At 37.3% G+C, this 20,743-nt stretch overlaps 1 protein-coding gene across 2 annotated transcripts in view; it reads right to left on the reverse strand.

Moving 5' to 3' along the window:
* Positions 1-16,891, reverse strand: part of LOC145986569 (uncharacterized) — a 34,397-nt gene extending 17,506 nt beyond the window's left edge. For both annotated transcript variants that reach the window (XM_083120728.1, XM_083120729.1), the window contains exons 1-2: positions 16,496-16,891; positions 696-910 (exon numbers count right to left, since the gene is read on the reverse strand). In XM_083120728.1, coding sequence (XP_082976854.1) covers positions 696-882 — 187 coding nt within the window. In that variant the 5' untranslated portion in view covers positions 883-910; positions 16,496-16,891. The remainder of the gene's footprint in view (positions 1-695; positions 911-16,495) is intronic.
* Between the last annotated feature and the right edge of the window lie 3,852 nt (positions 16,892-20,743).

The raw sequence follows: 20,743 nt of genomic DNA on the forward strand, positions 1-20,743 counted from the left end.
TAAAAATATGCACATTCCACTCTTTTTTGTCTGCCGTTATAGTTAGTGTTAGTGGGGGAGAGCATGACTATTAAACACACATTTATTTTTATGGATTGTAACTCCCGTCACAATTCTTGGCTTCACTTCTCTTGGTATTAACCTAATGAGTTTCTCATGCACAGGCATCAACATCAAAATATCACATATTAGATAAAATTTCACTTTGACTATGTATTTTAAAATATGAAGGAACGCCAATTAAATGCAACAGAATAACTGACATTTGGCAACATTTATATGGTGAAAAATTATTAATTAATGCTCAAAAAAGTTTAGTTGGAATGAAAATGCGGTATGTACACGCTTGTTCAGCAAAAATGGCACATACTTCAACAGTCCAACATTAAAAAATGGGCCACTTTATGTGAACAGGAGTATACATAAAAAAGATCCAGACCTACCATGCATACATAAATTGCCAGAAAATTTGAAGTTGTCGGACTTCTGTTTTTGTTTGACTTGCACTGGCTTAACTGCATGCCTACACTGGTATTTTATTTCTATTATATCTAATTAATATATAATAAATATATACAATAATTAAAAATTGTTGAGGTTGATCAGGTCAAATTTTCAGAATATGCCACTGCTGGTGGAAACAATAACTTATTGTCTCCTAGCTGCAAATTCCTTATTTGTCCAAAACAACTTACCATTCACCAATGGGGAACTCCTATCATTAGTGACAGTTTTCTTCAGCCTTGCTCCCTGCCGAATGGATTGCAGCAGGAGATCCCGGCCTTGAACCTCAGACTTCGACAACTGAGGTGACTCTGTTACAGCCAAACTAAAAGTAGGAGGCGGGGGTGGCCCAGGAGGGGGAGGCGGTGGAAAAGGCATATTGGCCTAATTAGGCCTACCCTTTTCTCTGAAAACAAGGAAAGAAAAACATATAATCAAAACTGGCAAATATGTTACAGCAGGACTATGTATTGTGCCAACATATTTTATTTTATAAATGAATTTTCACTTACTTTGTTTGATTGATTTTGCAGGCACGCATATGTTTAACACACAATATTTCAACTGTTCTAGTCCTAATCAGAACAATCAAGACAATGTGTATGAAACAAATACATGTAAGAAAATCAATTAAGTGAAAAATTGATTTATTATTTGACAAATATGTTTCATAATATGTCGCAAAGTATCAACATTTAACCAATTTATTAAAAATACACAGCTGCAGTCAGCCCATGAAAAAAATTATGTCTGTATTTGTGAGGCAGTGCACTTAAAATGTTGTGACAAAGGGACCCTGGTTCTCAGTTAATCTCTAAAGAGGATATAAATTATAAAAGAAACTGGAAATCATACATATATATATATATATTCTGAATCTATTTGAATATTGATTATGTTTGGATGAAGTGAAAATATCAATAATGGTGATGTATAGTAGGATTGTACAATTGCATGTGGAAGTTGCTAAAATGATTGTCACAAATACCCATGTTGTACTTGAGCAGTGAACCCAAAACTTTGGATCTGGAAAATGTGACCCCCAATCTGTACCTCACACAGTACAAACTAACAAATCACACACGGAGGGTTATTAATACAGTTACATGGGATTCAAATTACAGAAGTTTGTGGCCCCCATCCCAAGCATCTAATCCAGAAATCTTTGACATCTAACTCACAATGTCAAGAACTTAATACAAGTTACATTAATGCAGCTCTGTTGCCATTAAAGAAAAAAATTGGTAAATTTTAATATATTTTGCATTATTTGTACAAATAGAATTCCTCATTAACTAATAATAATAATAATAATGAACACAAGTGAAATCTTTCACCTTGAATAAAAAAACTTGTAAGCAAGCTGCAGAATCTCCTCTGCTAGAAGTCTTGGTCAAAACAATGACAAACCAGTTCCTCCCACTATCTTTTCCACACACCCAAGACTCTTCCATATCAAGTAGCCGCACTGACAAACTTTCACAACGACTGACTCCACCCTGTCTAGAGTCGTCTTCTGAACTGATTCTACCTTCTAAGGATACAGAAACTTCACCTGTAGTTTGATAACAGTCTAGCCACAAATTCTCATTGGTCATGTGAAACACTGGTACAACGGACTCTTTTAACTCAAATGCTAGGCCTAATAAAATTTATTAAGCAATAATCTCAGAGGAAAGTACCTGCCAATTGCAATTTCAATTCAGGTTTTGTAACAAAGATTCTTATACGGACAAGAGGCACTTGGATCAGATCCCATTACATCACAAACTTCTACACCTAGCTTCTCTTTACACAGTCACATAATTTAATATCGCATTTCATATATAGCTGAAGGTAAAGCTACCCCCTTCCCCTGCATACACTGCAACATACTATGAAGGCATGTGGGGAAAGATGTAGAGCTAAGGACACACACATTCACAATCTTGGCCACTTGTGAAGGTGAAGTGATCAGCACCATGCTCCAGCTGCCTTTACCTTGCCACCATATACTCTTTATTAGAAGCTGGGTGAACCCCAGAGCCGTTCAATGCAAGGGCATTGCGGGGAAGGTTCCCACCTGAAATCACCACCCTGAGTATCAAACTTGGGTCTCCACGTAGCACCCAGATGTTCTGTTCTGCTGACTGGACCACCATGGTTAACTTTCATATGTTGGCAAGCTTCTAGGAATGACAGTGTTTCATAAATTGCAATTCTAATATTCCATGTACATATACAAAAACAGTGCCATGCCCAGTTTAGTGGGGGGCTCTCCCCCATACTACCAAACTTCTCCTTCATTAAACAAAAAACAAAAAAAACACAAACTCAGGTTTAATTTTCAGAAATCACTAATTGGTCCCAAAATGAATTGCTCTTGCATCAAAATTATTTCATTTTTGTTGTGAACTAACACTATACCGTTCCTAGCCCTCTTGCTGTGGGTTTACTCAGGGTTGATTACTCTGTAAGTAGAAAAGGAATGCATATGAAAGGGGGTTGATTACTCTGTCAGTAGAAAAGGAATGCATATGAAAGCGATCTAGGCTTGGAGATTTTAATTGGTGATTTGACACTTATATTTTGAAAACAAATAAGTTGGTCAACTGAGTACAAGGAATATGTTATAGACATTTTACACGGGAGTGAGTGGGACAGCAGTTAAAGAAGCATTGGATTCTTAGAAGTGTCACTTTAAGTTTCATTTGATGTTGACTGCAGGAACACAAGCACGTACAAATACATCTTTTTATTTCATGAGAAGCAAGTTTTAAATAAATAGAAATGAAAAACTGCAGGAAAACAGTGGAAATGGTAGGAGATAACCGGTGGAGAAAGTTTGAATTTGGGAACAAAGTGAGATTTCAAAAAATACAAAAATTCTGACTCCAAAAATTTGATCTGACGCACAAATATAGAGAGTATGGGAGTCACATGACTCCGAAATGTGCAAGCACTGATGTACTAAAAAGTACCGTATGACTGCACCGAAGTCACAAAACCCAGAACTGCAGAGATTGTTGAATGTAATTTGACATCTTTGTTAATCTGAAGATGTAAGTGCAATAAACAAATGCAAAATAAAGGAGAATTTAAGAGTGCACACATCATAGGAAGAGAAAAAATTGAAATACTTAAGCAACCAAAGTTCAATCACTCACCACTCCGTTATAACAACATGTCTATGTAATTATGAAATTATCCATAATATGTAACATTAGTGAAAAGTGAAGAATAGTTCATATCCTACCCAATTAAACAAATCACAGAATGTAAGTATTCAGAGGCATCTACACAAAAAAGATCATGTAACAATATGGAAACTGTGGCACAACAACACTAATAATTTCTGATAATTATATCATTTCACATCTGAATATCTTGCAGAAAAAAACTATAGGACAAGTTTCCAGCTAGGAATGTTATCTTGCAATAATTAAATATATCATGACGTAATTAAAAAGTGTATGTTATCTCTGCAAGATAAAGCTGTTTACAAGAAAAGTGTTACTAAGATCAGATAAGTACCACAATCACATTTCATATTTACACACAAGCAAGCAAAGGAGTCCAAAGTGTAGCTCAGACATTGGTCGCAAAGTGTAATGTAATCATCATGTTTTTACTGGGAAATAAAAAGAAAATCCTATTTCTTTGATAAATATAAATAAAGTGGAAATGCTGGGGAGAAATAGTTTCAGCACATTTAAGGCGATGAGGGACAATTACGCACCAGTTGTGCATTTATTTCAATATCGTCAGAATGGGCACTGCTATTAAAAAAGCTTCTCTTATGCCAGAGAGCATGAATCTCTCCCAATGTGGCAAGTGGAAACAGTTTTTCAAGTTGATTATTAAGCTAGCCACGATGTTTCAAAAATATGATGTATAAGAATTTACAGAATTCCATGTATTCCTTATGCAAGAAAAAAAGAACAACTTAACTTCAAGTTACGGCTAATCAAGTGTCCCTTCAAAGTGTCCTTTTCCCATTGATACGAGGGTTGCTGGTTGGTTTTTTGGCTTCAAGTTGCACTTAGTGATTAACGAAATTGGTGAAATTCAAGCACTGACTCTAACCAAAGGTAACGTTGACCAAACTACCACCAACAGTGGCGCTAGTGTTCCACTATTATAAAAATAGGAAGAATATACCTTTTTTTTATGTTTAAATTATCTCTGTTTGTTTGTTTGTAATATAATTAAGCCTTGCTTCCATATTAAAAACACTAAGTTGCATTACCAAGAGTTCTTCGTCTGAGGAAGACCCTGATACAGGGTTGAAACATTACCCGTTAAGTGTTTTTTATCTTAATAAACTGCCTTGGTCAGCAACTTAAGTGTTTTTAATATAGAAGCAAGGCTTAATTATATTACAAACAAACAATCAGCGATAATTTAAACATACAGGGTTGAAATCTTACCGTTAAGTGATTTTTATCTTAATAAACTGCCTTGGTCAGCAACTTAGTGTTTTTTTTTTGTTTGTTTGTGTAAAATAAACAGCAGTTTGAAGAAGTAGTTTCATGTGAGAAATGGAAATTTCTCGTGAACACTTTCGGGTAATGATTTTTTATGATTTCAAATGTAGTTTAACACCGAAACAATGCATCGAGCGACTTCATTTGGGTTTTGGGGATGAACAGTGGCGTCAGTGTTCCACTATTATAAAAATAGGAAGAATATACCTTTTTCTCATGTTTAAATTATCTCTGATTGTTTGTTTGTGTAAAATAAACAGCAGTTTGAAGTAGTAGTTTCGTGTGAGAAATGGAAATTTCCCGTGAACACTTTCGGGCAATGATTTTCTATGATTTCCAATGTAGTTTAACACCGAAACAAAGCATCGAGCGACTTCATTTGGCTTTTGGGGATGAAGCACCATCCAATAAAATTGGTTTTCCGAATTCCAGCGTGATCGCACATTTCTCAGTGATGAATTTCGTGAAGTTCATCCATCCATGTCTGTTGTTGCCAGTAATGTTGAAGCTGTGTGTGAATTGATTGAGAGAGATCGGCATGTGACATACCGTGAGATTCAGGCATCCTTGAACATTGACATGAAAGCAATACATGCCATTTTGCATGGTCATCTGAAGGTACGAAAACTTTCAAGCCGTTGGATCCCACACAACTTGATCGAAGCTCGAAAACAGGCTGGTGTAAATTGGTGTAAAGAAATGCTCAAAAAATTCAACCGAGGCAAGTCAAATTTGGTGTACTACATCGTTACAGGGGACGAAACTTGCATCTATTCATACGTAACCGAAACTAAACAGAAATCCACTGTTTGGGTATTTCAAAGTGAGCCGAAACCAACAAAAGTTGTTCATTCGAGGAGTGCTGCAAAGCAAATGATTGCTTGTTTCTTTGGTTATACCGGACATGTGGCAACAAAAGCTTTAGAAGATCGAAGGTCTGTAAATGCTGAGTGCTATACAACAATTTGTTTGCCAGAGGTCATCAATGAATTGCGTAAAACAAACCCAAATTGCCACATTATTCTGCACCACGACAATGCCAGTTCCCATTCAGCACACCAAACTGTTGATTTTTTGTCCAGTAAAAACATCGAATTAATGACTCATTGTCCGTACTCACCTGATTTATCACCTAATGACTTCTTTTTGTTCCCACACATAAAGAATAAGATGCATGGTGAGCAATTTGTGTCGCCTGAAGCAGCTGTTGATGCATTCCGAACAGCGGTTTCTGACGTATCAGCTTCAGAGTGGAAAAATGCAATGGAGGCATGGAGTTACTATAATAATTATGTAATTCTTCGTCGATTTGGTCAAAAATTGTCTTTTGGATAGAACACAAATTGCATAAATACATATTTACATTATGCTCCATATTTATTTGATTTACCATTGTTTAACTATTGCAAATTAAAAACCAACTCATGTTCTTATTTAAATTGCTTTTCTCGCCATTACAATTTTCAGTTTCTCTGGGATGTCTCTGCCTTCAAAAGGATGATTTATTGGTACTAGGGTGAGAAATCAAATCATGTTATGTTCAAAAGGCTTTTTAAAAATTGTCTGAACAAATTATTTAGATTAATCTTGGATGCCCTTTGATTTAGGACGACAAATATACAGGATTTTGTGTATTGAATATTTATTTGCTGTTAATGAAGGTGAATTTCACACTGATCATACATTTATACAGTGGCTGAATTGGAAATAAATTACTGCCGGTATGCAGTAGATGCTGGAGAATAAACTCATATTTTTCTTCTTTTCTTTAGATACATAGGGCAAGAGATAAATACAATATTCACCAAACTTTCATGTAGATAATTTAAATGTTCAGGACTGTTGAATTACAATATTTTTTTTCTTGTCAAGAGGTAAACTTCTTCAATATGAGGAGAGCCAGATGGAAGCTGCGCTAAAAGAAGTGGAAGGTGGTGTGAGTGTTAAAAAGACTGCAGAGAAATTTTCTGTGCCTCGAACAAGTCTTAGCGATAAATGGAAAGGAAAGATGCCAAATAAAAGAAAAATGGGCCCATGCTCTTATATAACAGAAGGAGAAAAATTGCTAGCGGATTGGGTAGTGTCAGTTGGTAAAGCAGGATTTCCTCTAACAAAAGACGTTTTGAAAAAAAGTGTTCAACTAGTCTCAAGGGAACTGAAGAGAGATTTTCCATTCAAAGATGGTAGACCAGGAAGAAAATGGGTAGACTCATTTCTCAAGCGAAACCCTGAATTGACATTAAGGACGCCTCAAAATTTGACAGCAAGTCGAGCTGCTGTCTCCGAAGAGCACATCAAGCATTGGTTTGCGGAGGTTTTTACTTACCTGAAAGATAACAACTTAGATACAATTCTTCAAGATCCATCACACATTTTTAACGCAGATGAAACTGTGTTCTTTCTCAACCCGAAAAGTAACGAAGTGTTGGCTCCAAAAGGAGCAAAAAATATTTATCAACAGGTAGGATCTGATGAAAAGGAATGTTTGACTATGTTGATAACAGGAAATGCTGCTGGAAAATTATGTCTTCCGTTGATTTGTTTTAAATACGAGCGTCTTCCACAGGATGTATCAACAGAGTTCCTCCTGGCTGGGGTATTGGCAAATCGTCAAATTGGTGGATGACTTTGACAATGCACTCTAGTAGTTTCTGTGAAGATCACGGCTCTCCTTCCAAACTCTACTCACATCTTACAGCCTATGGATGTAGGTGTGTTTAACCACTAAAAAATGCATGTACATGAATGGCGTATTAAACAAGTATCCGAGAAGAAAAGTCCAAACATCACCAAAAAAGACTTTGCTATGCTGCTGAACCTTGCTCTTAGTCGAAGCGTTAATAATAATGAAGATATTTTGAGGCATGCATTTAAAAAGAGTGGCATTTTCCCTTGGAAGTAGAATTTCAGAATATCGTTTCTACGCCTTCCACAGCTCCTCCTACTCCATCCCCAAACCACATCCATAGCTGTTCCAAGAATAGATGTGCTGCTTTGTTAACACTTGAGAAATTTATTGGAAATGAAGCTGGAGATGCATGGCTTGGAGATGAAAAAGATTCATCATTGTTCGGGTTCTGGAAACATTTGAAACAATCAGAGATATCGGCCTCTGAGACAAAAGTTCTCCGCAGCAGCTCACTGAGCCAACATGTGAAGACTTAAGTCCTGGAAACAAATTCCTACTAGCTCTACTATAAGTCAATTTCGTGATTTTTCAGAAAACGGTGACGAAAGAATAGAATCACCTGAGTGTTCCCTCCCCTTTCAAGCATGCTTTGTTTTGGCCAGGCCCACGTCCAGCGAAGATTAGCAAGAGGGTACCAAAGGAAAGAGTACCTTCAGTGGCTAGCTCAAAGGACTGTCAAGAATATTTTTCATGTAAAGACAAGCTCAAGTTGGCACTACAAGACAAGAAAGAGCAGCCTTGAGAATGAAAATAAAAGCAGAGAAGGAAAAGTCCGCTGGCATATGCTCGAAGAAAACAAGAATATTGTCTAAAAGCTCATCATCAACAGATGAAGATGATGTCTTCATACCAGCTGATTCTTCTGACCTTGAATTAAGTGATCAAAATGATGTCGAACTTGAAGAAATTATTGAAGATAATTGTAAGCCTCGCTCCTTTGCTCTTGCAGAAATCACTAGAGGAAAATAATGTGCGTGTTTTAAAAATGAAATCGTGTGATGGGACTAAGAAAATTTTTGTTCCTGTTGGTGGTAAAGTGTTTTATGTGAATATGTCACAAATCAAGGGAATTTTACCAAGCCCTAAAATAAAAGGGGACAGTGTTGATCAGTATGTTTTCAGTGGTGCCGCTGACGTTTTTGAGTAGTGGATTGAGATTTTCAATAAGGAAACAACGATAGGCCCCTCTTGAATTTAATGACAAATTATTGTTTTTGGTTTAGAAAGAAATACATTTATGAAAAACTTGTATGCTTCGTTCGCAATACATCCGTTGCTGTAAGACACACGCACTTCAAGTTATACCAGCAAAAAAAAAAGAGCATGATTTGTTATTGGTGACAATCAGGTGCATTGTCTGCTGTTATTACTCTGGTTTCAATTTAGGAATCACTTCACTAAACCAGGTCTGTCCATTTCTTGCTGATAATCACCCCTACTTTGCACGGAACAGTAAATATGCGCCTTCAACAACGACTTCATTGCCGCCAGTGGGTGAAACAATAAGCCTCCCCGTTCCCCTCTTCTTTTCTAGTCGGTTTCTTCAGCCCTGATGGTGGTTTTGTACGGTGGTGACCTTCAATATTTGATTCGATGTATGCCCCACACCCCCTCGGAGTTAAAGCACCTCTCGTCCAAATAATATACATGTTTCTTATCACGGCGATAATACCATGGAGATTCTTTTGTCGTCAAACAACAAACAATCGTGTCCTCTTCCTAAACTTAAACCGCAAATCATTCAGCACCCGTGATATAGTTTGTGCACACATTGACGGCAAATCACCTCACGCCCTGTTTTACTTTGATCATGTTGTCGTAAGGAGGATTATGCATTTAAAACAACTTGCTTGATTTGAAAAGCTTTCCCTTCGGATGAAGCCCAAAATAACATTTGGGTAAAATCGTGCCAAACACGAGACGATTCAGCTATTCTCGCCGCTGTATAGCACCATTATTAATAAATCACATCACAATAAACATAGGGTTAAAATAGTGGGATGTGCAACACTGGTATCACGGATCCCACGCGCTCTGCAACGTATTCAGTCTTGCTCGACTTGCTCTTCATCTTCAGTGATTCTTCAGCACAATACAAACTCCAGTTGGCGAACCTGAGAATCCTAGTTTGTCTGCACAGTGATTTCAACCAATCAAGTACATACCTGCTAATGGATGTATTATTTTGTCTGTATTTTACAAATTAAATAACTGTTTTCTTGCAAGTATGCAGTTGTGTCAGAATAGAATCAGTCTTAGTGGAACTATATTCTGCGTGTACGTTTGGATCTACGTATGCGAAAACCTGCTGCAAAGTTGACTTGACGCTTGGCTTAGATTACAAAGTCAGATGGCATTTTACATGAATGACATAAAAGATTCTCAATAAAATTAAATCAAGAAAGCTAAGGAAATAAGTTATATGTTGTTATGAAGAAATATTCCAGCAGTTACATAGGTACATTCAAGTGGCAACTTTGAAGACACGTCAAAATTTCGGTGACGACTTATGGGGCAAACTAAGGGTTGTTCTTATTTGTATTTTTTTTCATCATAATTCGAACATTGAAACAAAGGTACTACTTCCGTATAGTGGAGACACCTAGAAATCATTTATTTCGCACTTATTTACATTGCTAACGTACAATTCTGCATTGCAGAAGATTCCTTTAGGTGTAATAATGAATTTCTAACGGAAATAATGTCTATATCTTACATTTATGAGTACTTACTGTTACTCGTTATTTCAATTCTGTAACACACATTATGGCGATAGCGTACTTGTTCATTGCACGATGAGGCAGTGTTTGTCGATTTGGAGTGTGAATGCAGTGTTTCAACCTTATTCACCGAAAAATGCCTAATTTCGTGGCAGGATTGGAAATTATGCCAATACCTTGTTAGCCCCACAAACCATTTCTGGTAAGTTTAGGTTAGGCAAACAGTTAAAAAACTTCACGACGCATCCTAGACACATCATCATCTTGCGAAAACACGGCGTGGTTTGCAACACTTATTGGGGGTTGCATCATGTACAACACGTGAACATCATGTTCACGTGCAGAAAGCAAATGGCAGCAACAGCAATTCCGTGTCTGAGAGATATTTTCCCATAAGAAAACATGAATTGGCATTGAAAAGGATAAAAACTACATTCCCGAACCTCAACAACGCTACAGAAAATGATTTTTGTTAGTACTTTCGTCTGCAAAAAAGTAAGAAATCTGTCTCCACTATACGGAAGTGTTACCGAAACAAATTAATGCCATCATGTTATTCCTTGAGCATTGACATTTCAAAAAACAAAAAAAGAAACTTGATCTTTGCAACATCTTCATGAACAGATTTATTTTTATGCAATATCTACCTTAACATGACGAGAATTGGTGCCTTTACCTTACCTGTAAAAAAAAATCAAAATTGATATTCCATGGATAATGTGGAAATTGAGCAAAAAAGGTAAATTTATGTTATTGGTTACACATAAATATTTGCCTTTAATGAACTATCATGCCATGAAAATTATTGTATTTATTAATCACATCATGCAAATGGCATAATAAGTCCATTATTAGCTATTATGAATGGAAAGATGTGTTAGGCAGAGGTTTGTCTGAACAAATTGACTTGCATGCGTAATACCATTAGTGCTTCATTCCCTCCCTCTTGTGCTAACATCCTCTCTCTCTTATAAATATTTACCTTCTTACATTAAAAAAGTTACATTTAAAGAAAAATGAAATTTGATTATTAATTTTTTTTGCCTTATAAAATGATGCCATTAAGTATTAAAACAAGCAGTTCTTACAATTGAAGAAAGAATTCCTTTCTTTTACAAATAGAAATACTACACAGATGTGGGTGTGTTGCTTATTTCCCAAGCTGCATGGCATCAACATTTTGAATTATGATGTAAATCAAGTGGTATGCTAAAGAATTATATTTGGACTTCGGATAATGACATAAAGGGGTTTAATTCTCTTGACATTAAATGTTCTTTTTATTTTCTAAGGATATGTGTGTTCACACAATCACAAAGATATCTTGTGAAAAGTCAGATATTAGATTTTATGTTTTCATGAAATCCTATTTTTTTTTTTTTTTTTTTTTGCCAGTCCTGCCAAAAACATTAATTTGGAAATTCACTGCACTTGGAACAATTCAGATCAATCAATGGATTAAGACTGGCTACTGGAGAAGTTGCAGCTTTCCACTAATGGTCTCTGTTTGCATGTCCTAACCTCTTCAGACAAACCTATGCCTTACAAATCTTTCATTCATAATAGCTACTAACAGACTTACAATGCTATTCCCATTATGTAATTAATAAATACAGTAATTATAATTACTGATAAGTAAATATTTCTTTGTTACTAATAACATAAATCTGATGGAGTTTGATGAATTTCCCCCTGTTGTTTTCCAATGAACATCAATCTCGATTTTTTTACAGTTACTTCTCAAGAGTAGACTTTACGCTGCAAATATCAATTTTTTTTTGTTTCTCCATCAGAGATATAGGGGCTGAAATTTTTTTTAGAAAATCAAGCATTTTCAAAGACCTTGAAGGAGAAACCAGTAGTAGAGCTCAAATATTTTCTGCCAAAACTTGGATGCATACGTTCAATCTAAAAAACAACAACATGGCTCTTATATTTTCTGATTCTTATAATATTATGTTTGGCATGTATTGATTATGCTGTGTAACAATTTTCATTGCGGTAAAACCTGGGACTCCCTATCAAACATTTCCCTGAAGAGGAGTGTTTCTTTCATTACAACATATTACTTTATTTAAATATTTTTCTTCTTTCTGCGTAGTATAGAGTGGTAATATAGTCATTTTCTGTTAGGACTGTCCATCTCCTCTCCTCTCCAACAATACCTAGTCATCAAAATACTCCACATAGTTTCCGAGATATTACATGTTCTGTGCCCGACCCTGTGGCCAAGTGGTTAGCACATCGCGCTGCGACACCAAGGGTCCCGGGTTCGAATCCTGGTCGGGCTTGGTTGTTTGTGAATGTCCATTCATCAATTTCATCATTTCATCAATCATCCCCATCTTCGCAAATTAGCCAAGAGGCACAAAACGCGAAGTAAAATAAACTAAATCAAATCAAAAAAATCAAATTACATGTTCTGTGTCACATGGTGCATTCGTTGGTCCACCCAAATTCTGAAAACCTTCACATTTTCAAAAATTCGTAACTTTCAAAATATTTGTATCTACCAGTAAAAAAAAATATGAAGCAAATCCATGACTATGGAGCAACATTTTATCTTTCAATTGGGTGTGAATACCCATATATCGCCGATGCGATATACATCGTGGAGACAATACACATTGCCAACACAATATACATCACCAAAATATCATGATGATATATATCGCTGGCCGTGATGATATAACGTCTAGTTGATATCGCCCTGTGTAGATTCTAAAGTGCTCCCCTGTGCTTAGCACCACACCATGAAGGCATATAGGGGGTGTGGGGGTAACGCCCCACACTTTCTTGATCCGGTCATGAGTGGGGGTGATGTGATCAGCATCACGCCCCTGACCACCTTTACCCCCCAGGGTTTTCCCCAGGTACCCATGTTATTCGATGCTGGGTGGGCGCCAGGACCACTTCCAATGTTAGAAAAGTTCCCGGATTTGAACCGGCTGAGGATCGAACCCGGGACCTTTAGCATGGTAGTCAGATGCATTACCGACTGAGCCACCGCGGCCACTACTACTACAGTACTGTAGATACTACCTGTGATAAAATAAAAGTTTTAGTCTTTCCAAGATGCAGCACATTTTTAGTGAATATTTCATCTTGTACTTCAACAAATGATTTTTGTATGTTGTTTTAAATCCACTTTATGCACTGGAAGGCTAATCAGGAATGGACCTACATAGCAGAGGAAACTAATGGGAAAAAGTGGCATAACCCAGAATGCAACACAAATGTTTTTTTGTGCCAGATTGTCCGGAATGGTATAGCGAATAATACATTGAAAATCCGCCATCTTGGAAAATAGCAGCAAAAATTCAGATTAAAAAATTATATCTCAAAAACTATGCATTGTAGCTACACAAAAAGTACAGAATTACATAGAAGTGAACACCCAGTGTCAAGGAAACAAGCAGTAAGCATGTTTGCACATGTACCGTTCTTATGTAGGGATAGTTTCAGCGACAGCACATTTTCACATGCATTAACACAATCGGGTGTTCTAGCCATGACTTTGGAGGAAATGCACGAAAGCCTGATGGCTCGCCCTGTGTTGTCAACCTCCCGAAAAGAAAAAGCGGTTTAGTCTGTGAAATGATGCTAAATGCTGATAAACTGTGCTAGGATCGAAATAATAACAATAATTATTATTGTTGATAATTAGTAACAGTAATTTATTATTATGATTATTTTTAGGATGATTGTAATTTTAAGTTATGCATCTATTTTCCAAGATGAGTTCAACATTGAGATTATTCTTACTTTTTTTTTCTTTTTTTTTTTGTGCCCCACAACTATCTACCAATTCTTGCCCCGAAATGTTCCTTGCAAGGTAAACAGGAGAATAACGAAACGATGGAGAGGGTGTGGTTGGAAAGGCATGTCATTTTATTTTTAATTTCTCAAAATATCGTTCTTTGAAACGAATTTCTCCCTCCCCAAGGAGCAAGTTAGCAAATTATGCTAGATTTTTCCATTATGCAAACATACTTGTAATGTGAAAAATTACGCTTTTCCCACCAGAAAAAGCGTAATCCCACGTTCAAAAATGTTCCCCTATGCACAACAGGCGAGTACAAATGTGATAATTAAGAAATATACGAGTGAAATGTGGGGTCGGGTACCCTATTCTACACCCTCGAATTTTGAATTATTTTTTTTTTCATTATGAACATTATTTGATCCTATTTGTGAATAAAAAAAATTGGAGCGTGGAAAGAAGTATTTACGACTGTACAGCCGTTTAAAGTTGAAATTTTGTCGTTTGAAATGGTTCGCAATTATTTCCAATTTCTAGATCGTGATACTAACACGACACCAAATTTTAACTATCGATCTCAACCTAACTGAACTAACCTATCCACGCGCCAATGGTTCGTGGGGCTAGCGCCAATGGTTCGTGGGGCTAGCGCCAATGGTTCGTGGGGCTAGCGTCAATGGTTCGTGGGGCTAGCGCCAATGGTTCGTGGGGCTAGCGTCAATGGTTCGTGGGGCTAGCGTCAATGGTTCGTGGGGCTAGCGCCAATGGTTTGTGGGGCTAGCGCCAATGGTTCGTGAGGCTAGCGCCAATGGTTCATGGGGCTAGCGCCAATGGTTCGTGGGGCTAGCGCCAATGGTTCGTGGGGCAGCAGACCATCTCCCTGTAATGAAGGCTAAAATTAAACCAAAAAAGGTAACTTACCTCTTTTTACCAAGGCCAGGTATTGAATTGTGGGTCGAATTTCAATTTGTAAGTCCAAAAATGAAGTAACACCTACGTTGAAAGTCCTTGTTGGCCTTTTCCACAGAATACCAACCTCCACTCACTTCCCATCATAAAAACTAGAAGTCGCAAATTATCCCATCCCACAAGTCATTTAGAAAAAACAACCCTCCCCTTTACGGCATGCAGTTGCGAAAAAAAAATTATTATTTCCAATTTCTGAAGTCGCATAAATGAAATCGAATGTCTGAAATGTCCAATCTACCAATATATCGCACAGAGAACATATTGCAATCGCAAATGTTCCTATTGCACAAGTCAATCATAAGAAGAAAAATAAAAAAATCAGACGTGCGCCTGTGACATAAATCGATGATCCGAAATCTTCAAACTTGCGCCTGTGACATGAATGCATCATTCGCCATCATAAAGTTGTGAAAAACCTTTTTGACGTTACGCAAGGAATTTTAATTTCATAAAAAGTTTCGTAGCACGTAGATCTAAAAAATTACTTTCCGCGCTATTTAGAAACATCGTTTATTATGAAGAACTAATTTTTGTAACGAGAATATTTGAAATGTGCGAAAAATTGAGGGTGTAGAAAAGGGTACCCGAGCCGAAATGTGTTTTCACTATACCATACTGTTACCTAAGATTTTAATTTAAAAAAATGCACAATCAATAAAAATGAAAGCAGAAGTTTATGGGTCAAACCTCAACGTGTCACTTAATTCCAAACTGAATGACCGTATTTCGGAAAGTAATGCAGAGCAAATTCTCATACAATTTTCAATATTCCTCCACGAATTCCAGCATCCATCACTTAACTCTTAACTGCAGTGTTACCTACTTTCCATCCCAATAAGCATTTTCACCACAATCACTTGTACCAAAATCAGATAGGAATGTAACTATTAAACACCAGAAAAAGGAAATATGAATAATATTACAAGTAAACAGGCCATGTAAATAATAGACATTATTTACATGGCCTGGTTATTTGTTCTCCACGAGTAGAAACAATATATCGTTCAACGTAAACTGGAATCAGACAGCGTTGAATCTTTCTCTTCACACAATTTTTAAAAAAATACAAAAGACTTTTACGTTTATATATAACCTGAGACCAGTTAATTCTGTTGTTAATTGGTAGCTTAAAGCCACCTACAGGAAAAAACAGTTCACGGTGGGCTACCGACCCATTCCAACTAGCGGTCTAGATTTTCTTCCAACGTCAAACAGTTAATTCCTTTTCCATGCTTAATTATTCACTTCTGTGTACATACTTGTTTTGTTATATACGTTGTCCTCCTTTTTCACAGCTAAATGATGACCGATAATGTAGGGGAAGGAGTACCAAAGAACCAAATTAGTTTGTATTGAAAACATTGATAAAATACACAATACTTACATTTTCACCGTAAATTTCCCGACAATGGATGTATATTTACATTGATGCGTTCTGCATTGCAACTCAGGACATGATTAAAGAGAATGGTTTCTGTCTACCAGAACACTACACACAATTCACACGCATTTATGCTATCTCCACAATTCCGACTACCAATATGGCTGACTTGGTGGGTGGGGGATGAGTGAACTACGTCCTGGTCCCTCACAGAGCAAACACTTAAAATAATATCACGCTCCTCACTTCGTCGAAATATCTTCATTGACAGTATTTGCAATACTTGGGCTTCAAATAATCCACTCATTAGAAGTTACGCTAGTTCATTCGATGAACATGCATTCCGTAGTGTTTTGAGGTAGCAGCAGTCACTACGTCTGCAAACCTGGCCGCAGGATTGTTTCGTCATCAACAGATGGCGCAAGTTGTCAAGTCTCCAGCATACATAAAAAAAAAACTGAAAGTAAATATTTACATCCCAAATGCTTTAGAATTTGCTTTAGACACTGGGGAAAAGTAGTGTGCCATCCTAACATCTAGACAAGTTGCTAAAACCCTGAAGCTTACAATATAGTAAGAGTAATTTTATAAATAAATGACATTTATGCGCTCTCTGATAACTTGCGCCGCACACCTACATATTGTCAAGATTATATCTTATACCCGACTCTGAAGGAACTCAAAATAATCAAACCTAATTACCCCTAACACCTTCCCCACAATGTTTCCCACACGATTAGCTAAAGTGACAGGAAAAAACACTAATCAATCAATGAATCGACACATTTTTTAAAATCACTTCTAATTTATTTTCGCACAGGGCCGTCTAGGGTACTTTTGGTTAAAATTTGCCAATTGACCTCCTAAAAATGAACTTGTACCCCCGCAGATAAAACGTTCTGAATAAACTCCCAACAATTAACAAACTTATAAAAAAGCACAGAAATTAATCACATGATAAACAAGGGATATGCTTCTGAAGAACTCTGCGAGCTTCTTTAGTTCACTTTATGCACAGAAAGGCTAATTGGGACTGGATCTGCAGTTTAAAGTGGGATCTAAACCAATGTTTTCTGCCACAACGTACGAACTCGTCAGGATCTCTTGATTCCTCAAAGTTCTACAGAAAACTAGGATCAGACATGCGATTGTTCAAATTCAATAAAAAAAAAATATGGAGTGGGTTATAAACTAATCCAATGAAAAATCTTTCTGCCAGCTAGGATGGTTACGAACTCCTTACTTCAGTCTTCTATTCCGGATTTTTTTCAGGAGAACGCTGGGATGATCGATCTTTCCTGTCCCGGGTTGGAGAGAAAGGCATACAAAATTGTATTTTGAAAAATGAAGAGTGATAATATGACAAATTTGGAATATTCAGAGTGGAATTCTTCCAATTTATAAGGTGAAGAAGATAACTGTGTCAGAGATAAATTGATTTAGATTTCAAATGAATCTAATTTCTCTCTTAGAAACAAAAATCTTCTACTGGGAGGAAAACACTCAGTGGATCGGATAAATTCTTGGTTCAGTTGTGATTTGCGTATCTGTACCTGATAGAAGACTTAGACAACGCTTGACATGGAAAATGTGAACTGGGAAAGGGGGGGGGGTCTATATGGTGAACAATGAGGCAGCTGGGGGATGCTTTGTGAAAATTTTGCTATCTGGGGGACAGAGGCGGCGCGAGGGTGTGCAATCTCCTACTTTCAAATGAAAACACTAACAAATATGTAATATTATGTCATGTCGTCATATTGAGCGCCGAATGTTAGGTACTCAAGTAAGACCGTTATTACTGCATGCAACAGGCAAGCACTGAAAAAGGTGAAGATACTTTTCTGCACTGGCGGTAACCTCTATAAAGATCAGTGACCGTTTTTTTTCCTTACCTCAGCATTGTTGTTATGATTTTTTCTTCTCTTGTTTCTTAAAGTGATCTGTCCGTGATTGTTGATAATTGCCTACAGCTTCATGTGGGTTATGTTTTTTTTTTGTTTTTGCATTGTTAATAAACGGTTTATTTTCCGCCTGCTTGTTCTTCCTCGCACTGGAGCAAGAATTTCAGCTGCTTTCAAGGTATCACCAGATCGTACTCGGGAAATTATTTATTGAAAGTTGTAACATGAAGGGTAGTTTTCTTGTTAATGCTACGTTGTATGTGTTTGTTCCACGTAACGTCTAGAAAAGTACTATTTCAAGCTTTTTCAAAAACTGTTAGGAAGAGGCCCAATGTTCACGAAGAAATTTTAAAGTTCGTTGTTGGCGATAGTGCGGCAGAAGAGATTTTAAAGATGACACAGTTGCTGTGCTCTTCGCGTTTTGTCTTGTGGCAGACGGAAGGTATAATGTACTATGTATTTTGTACCTCCATTGGTTAAATTGAAAAGGTTCAAAAATTGTATTTTTAAGGGCAGGATTATTTTATTTTGTATTTCACTACATAGTTCAATAATACTGCAACGTGTATCTGAATGTTTACACTGTATGACAACTTTCTTGGAGTACTCGTATAAGGCTTAGCCTAATACATATCATCATGGAAGTCCAGGGGGAGGGCAAGATGGGGGGGGGCGAGTACAGCGTCCCTGGAAAATGAATGTCAATCTAAAGTTATATATTTCACACATATATTTTAATTTCAGTCAGTAATTTATGCCAATCAGTGGCGGCGATTAGGGATGCATTTGCCCACCGCTTTTTCTATTTTTGCCCAACACTATGCTAAACCTTATCTACCAAGGGAAAGTAAACTATCCTTGCCCCCCTCCCCAGTTTTGAAAGGTTGCATCCGTTTTTCATGTCTTCCTTATTTTCAGAATCGCACCCCCTAAATTTCTTTACGCACCCCCTCAGACCCCATAATGAATAATCCTGGCGCCGCCACTGCTGGGGGATAGTATCCTCCTCACTTCGAAAACTGGACTGAGAAGGAACGATTGAAACAAAAGAGTGGACACTAACAATGTTTTACTAGTGGGAGAGAGGCGATTGGATGAGTGATGATGTGATGAAACTGATGAAGGCACACTCACGGAGAACACACATGGTCAGGCCAGAGTTCGTACCCGGGACTCTTGGCGTCGTAGCGCTGTGCTAACCACTTCGCCACGGATGTCGATGCCATTCATTACGATACACTTTCACAGGGTGTAGAGAACATGAATTTCGGGCTTTCCCGATGGCCTACTGCCAACCCTGTCTCCTAGTAATCAATGGAACCCAGATTCGATTTTCAAATGGATCTGCCTATCTGCGCTAAACTTTTCCTTTGGAATCTTTAGCAGTCTGGGAAAGAATATTATCGAAAGATTCTATTTAATGCTTCTCGAAGTTTTTACGTTCCTTGGGATATAACAGTATCACACCTTTTCATAAACTTAAGTCATCGATTTTGGTGGGGCACATGCCCCTGTGTCCCCAATATTTCCGCCAATGAACGTAGGAACCAGTGAAAGACAGGGTACATAGATGTATGACTTCTATTGCCAACTTCATTATACATGCATTCCCATCATCGTGGTCACTTTGGCGTTATCAACTTGGTTATATCATTTCAGTCTTTATTCTAATTTTTTTGTCGTAAAGCATAAAGCATACGTCCATTTTCTTCACACAGTTTGGAGATATCTCGCAGATTAAGTTGAAACGGATCTTCTTACTTCCTTCCTGCAAGTTGATAATTTGTTTACGTTCCAAGGTTAACGTCCTACGAAGGAACCCACCCCACGCACATACTGCCTATAGATGTACGTACAACTTATTTTGCTCAATTTTCCACTTGGATCCAAGTGGTACGCCTACGAGGCTAGAGGTTCTTAGTTCCAATCCTGTGTCAAACACCGATGTTTCATCTACTTCACCAGGTCAGAGGCGCTCAGATGCGTGCTGCGTCATAGGAATTTGGGGCTAGAATTGATCTACGATTTCGACTTATCTTCACACAGAAATGGGAGGACTGATCAGGACCGGCTCAAGATAATATTTTCACCCGGGCAAGATGGATTTTTGGCACATCCCCTACTGTCCACTCTGCCCCCCGAACTTTCTATCCTGCTCCCCGATACTTTCCACCTTCATCAAATAATAATATGACCATGTTATATATTTACGGCTTTAATTACGAAAAATAATAGCCTAATTTTTAAAATACTTAAATGTTACTGTTGTAGAACTCGTTTATTGTAGGGTTTATTTAATATCTACATAATTATAGCAAAATAACGTAGTAACTTAGCTTAAAATATTGCT

Source organism: Lepisma saccharinum, chromosome 4 (genome assembly GCF_977018435.1).
Source record: "Lepisma saccharinum chromosome 4, izLepSacc3.1, whole genome shotgun sequence".
In the NCBI taxonomy this organism is placed as follows: domain Eukaryota; kingdom Metazoa; phylum Arthropoda; class Insecta; order Zygentoma; family Lepismatidae; genus Lepisma; species Lepisma saccharinum.